The sequence below is a fragment of the Egretta garzetta genome, unplaced genomic scaffold, assembly GCF_000687185.1.
Source record: "Egretta garzetta isolate BGI_Z169 unplaced genomic scaffold, ASM68718v1 scaffold365, whole genome shotgun sequence".
NCBI lineage: Eukaryota > Metazoa > Chordata > Aves > Pelecaniformes > Ardeidae > Egretta > Egretta garzetta.
Window position 1 is genome coordinate 2,205,880 of NW_009259602.1, and position 3,186 is coordinate 2,209,065.

A 3,186-nucleotide genomic window follows, 5' to 3' on the forward strand; every position below is an offset into this window, starting at 1 on the left:
GGGGGGCCGTTGCCCTCCCACTTCCTCTGCTACTGCAACGGCTCCGACAACAGCGTATACTGCGAGAACGTCTCCTGCAAGGACGATGAGTACTGCCTGGAGGAGAACGGCCTCTACCACTGCCACATCCGTACTGACGCCTCCTGCATCGTCTCTGGCTACGGACACTACCTGACTTTTGACGGCTACTCTTTCGACTTTCAGAGCAGCTGCGCGTTGGTCCTGTGCACCACGATCGCTCGGCCGAGGGCAGAGCGCTCGGACACTTTCCCGGCATTCACCATCACAGCCAGGAATGAGGATCGGGACACCTCTCTGGCCCTGTGGGTGAAACAAGTTGAAGTGGAAGTCTTCAATTACCATATCGTCATCCACCGTGCCTACAAATACACTGTGCTGGTGAGTGCGGGGCCACAAGGGCCGGGGCAATCCCCTAGGCACAGGGCCTTACAGCTTGCCAGGTTTTCCAGGGGTTGGGAAGGGCGTACGCTCAGGCTCGTCTCTAGGGTGCTGCCAGGCGCAGCTTTCGGAGGGGACTTCTGTTTTGGCTGCCTTATTTTGGATGTAGAGTTGAGGCGGCAGGGACCTTGGTCCAGGAGCACCGAGCCACCCTCCTTTGTGTCCTCCCACAGAAGATCATCATCCCTGCTCATGGTACATCTCGTTTCCTTCCCTGTAGATCAACGATGAGCGTCTCTACTTGCCCCTGAAGCTGGGCCAGGGCAAAGTGAACATCTTTGCCTTTGGCTTTCACATTGTGGTTGAGACCGACTTTGGGCTGAAGGTGGTGTACGACTGGAAGACCTTCCTCTCCGTCACCATCCCACGCGGCTTCCAGAACCTGACCTATGGCCTCTGTGGCCGCTACAATGGCAACCCTGAGGACGACCTGGTGGCCGCGGGCGGCCTGCCAGCCACCAGCGTCGCCGACTTTGTCCAGAGCTGGGCAAAGCGGGACGCGTTCTGCCGTGTGGGCTGTGGTGACCGCTGCCCTGCCTGTGGGAAAGTGGAAGGCTTCTGGAAACCCCAGCAGCTCTGCAGCCTCATCCCAAGCCAAAGCGGTGTCTTTGCCAAGTGCCACAGCAAGATCAGCCCTGGCTTCTTCTACAAGAACTGCCTCTTCGACACCTGCGTCGACGGGGGAGCTATGCAAACAGCCTGCAGCTGGCTGCAGAATTACGCCAGCACGTGCCAAACGCAGGGCATCGCCATCACCGGCTGGAGGAACTTCACCTCGTGCTGTAAGTGCCACCCTGCCTTTCTTCCCTAGAGGTACTTCCCAGGACCATCTACCATAGCCATAGCACCTGCTGGGGCTCACCCCAGGGAGAGGTAGCGGGAGCACCAGCGGGTGCCTGCTACGTCCGGGCCATCGACTCGGACACATCCCAGGTCCCCAAGGTCAGTGCCCTGGGATGGCTCCCAGGGATCCCCTCGTCCCTGCAGGATAGGGGGGCAGTGGATGGAGCGATGAGCTAAAGCGGCACAGTAGGTGTGCACGTAGTCACCGCCGAGTGCACCAGACCGACCTGTGTGCAGACCAGAGAAGGGGAGCCGGTCCCTCCTGCGCTTGCCGGGTGGGGTGGGGGGTGTGGGGTCGGGTCTGGGGCACTATGTTCTCTGGGAGTTGTTCCGAACTGCATGGGAGCAGGGATGGAAAGGCTGATGCCTCAAGTTCAGAAGGTATCAGCTGTCCCTCCCTCTGCTGTGAAGCAGGAATTGTATTAGTCAGCTTCAAAGCCAGGAATACGTGTTTGCTCTAATGAAGCTGCCTGCCCTTGTCAATAAGATTATGATGCGGTGTTCAATTAGACTCCCGAGGACGGGGGCCATGAGCCTCTCTGGCAGCCGATCTATCTGGCAAATCAGATGGGAAGTAATTGTCTTTGCTAACAAGACTGAAAATTAAATTTATGTCGCTCTTCCTTCTAACGAGCAAGCTCATGGCTCAGAAGGCATCACTCTCAGGGCAGCGGCAGCGAGGCCACCGCCCAGCACCCTGCACACCAGGCCCAAAATGGTCCCCGTTGGGGTGCTGGGAGAGGTGGCCTGCCCAGGCACGGGCAGCAGCCCATGCAGGCTCACGGTTTGACAGGACCAGCAAAAACACATCCCCTGAAATGTGTCCCCTGCGGAGAGTGTGGAGGCTCCGCATGTTGCCTGAAAGGCCCCAGGGCCGGCATGGCCATCCCTCCCGGAGGGAGGCGTTAATCTGGTGTCAGTGAGCAGGCTTGTTTGCAGGAGAGCAGGGAGCACAGGGCTTTGGGGAAACTGGGGCGCAGGAGCTCAGAGACAGTGGTGAGTAACGGAGAAGCATTGCTCAGCTTGCACTAAGCAGCTGGCAAGCAGCGTAGGATGGAGGGATGAAGGCTGCCTCTTCCCTTCAGTTGCGTGCCCAGGAGCTCCGGCTCCATCTCTGGGCCATGTTAAGCACCTTGGCAGGGGAGTGAGCTGCCCAGGGACGCCGGTGGTGGGGATTATGGCCCCGCATGCGGCTGGTTTTGTCCAGAAAGCTAATCTGTACCTGTTTTGTCCTGCGGTAACATTGCAGCCGTCAGCTGCCCCCCCAACAGCCACTACGAGAGCTGCGTGTCCCTGTGCCAGCCCCGATGCGCCGCCATCCGGCTGAAGAGCGACTGCAGCCACTACTGCGTGGAAGGATGCCAGTGCGACCCCGGGTATGTCCTCAACGGCAAGAGCTGCATCCTCCCCCACAATTGCGGCTGCTACTCCGATGGCAAATACTACGAGGTACGCTGCTCTCGCCCTTCTCTTGGCCTTTCTCCCGCTCTCTTTCTGGTAAGAGAGCCCAGTACCACACTCGTGATGGACACCACGGTTGTTGGTGAGGGTAGGGGTGATGTGGTGGCAGCATGGGGGTCTCGTGGCTCTAGGGGGTACTGTGGGTGGAGAGGAGCGGGATGTCCTCCCACGGTGTGCTGCGTAGCCTGGCTTTCTGTCTGGCAAAATGATTGCATGGTTTTTGGGTGAGGGTGACTCGGGTGTCAGGCAGGGACATGATGGAATGGATGGAGGGGGGGAAAGAAAGGGTGGTGACTGGGAATACTGGCTTTGATGAGTGCCAAAGTCCACTACTGTGTGACCACGTCGTTCTAGGTATTCCACATGAGGTGGGTTTACTGTTTCACATGGAATTTACTTATTTATAACTATTGGATGTTACTG

At 58.3% G+C, this 3,186-nt stretch overlaps 1 protein-coding gene across 1 annotated transcript in view; it reads left to right on the forward strand.

Annotated features, from left to right (window-relative positions):
• TECTA (tectorin alpha) overlaps window positions 1-3,186 on the forward strand; it is a 31,128-nt gene that overhangs the window by 20,264 nt on the left and 7,678 nt on the right. Inside the window, exons 12-14 of the mRNA XM_035893948.1 lie at window positions 18-399; window positions 680-1,241; window positions 2,552-2,751. Coding sequence (XP_035749841.1) covers window positions 18-399; window positions 680-1,241; window positions 2,552-2,751 — 1,144 coding nt within the window. The remainder of the gene's footprint in view (window positions 1-17; window positions 400-679; window positions 1,242-2,551; window positions 2,752-3,186) is intronic.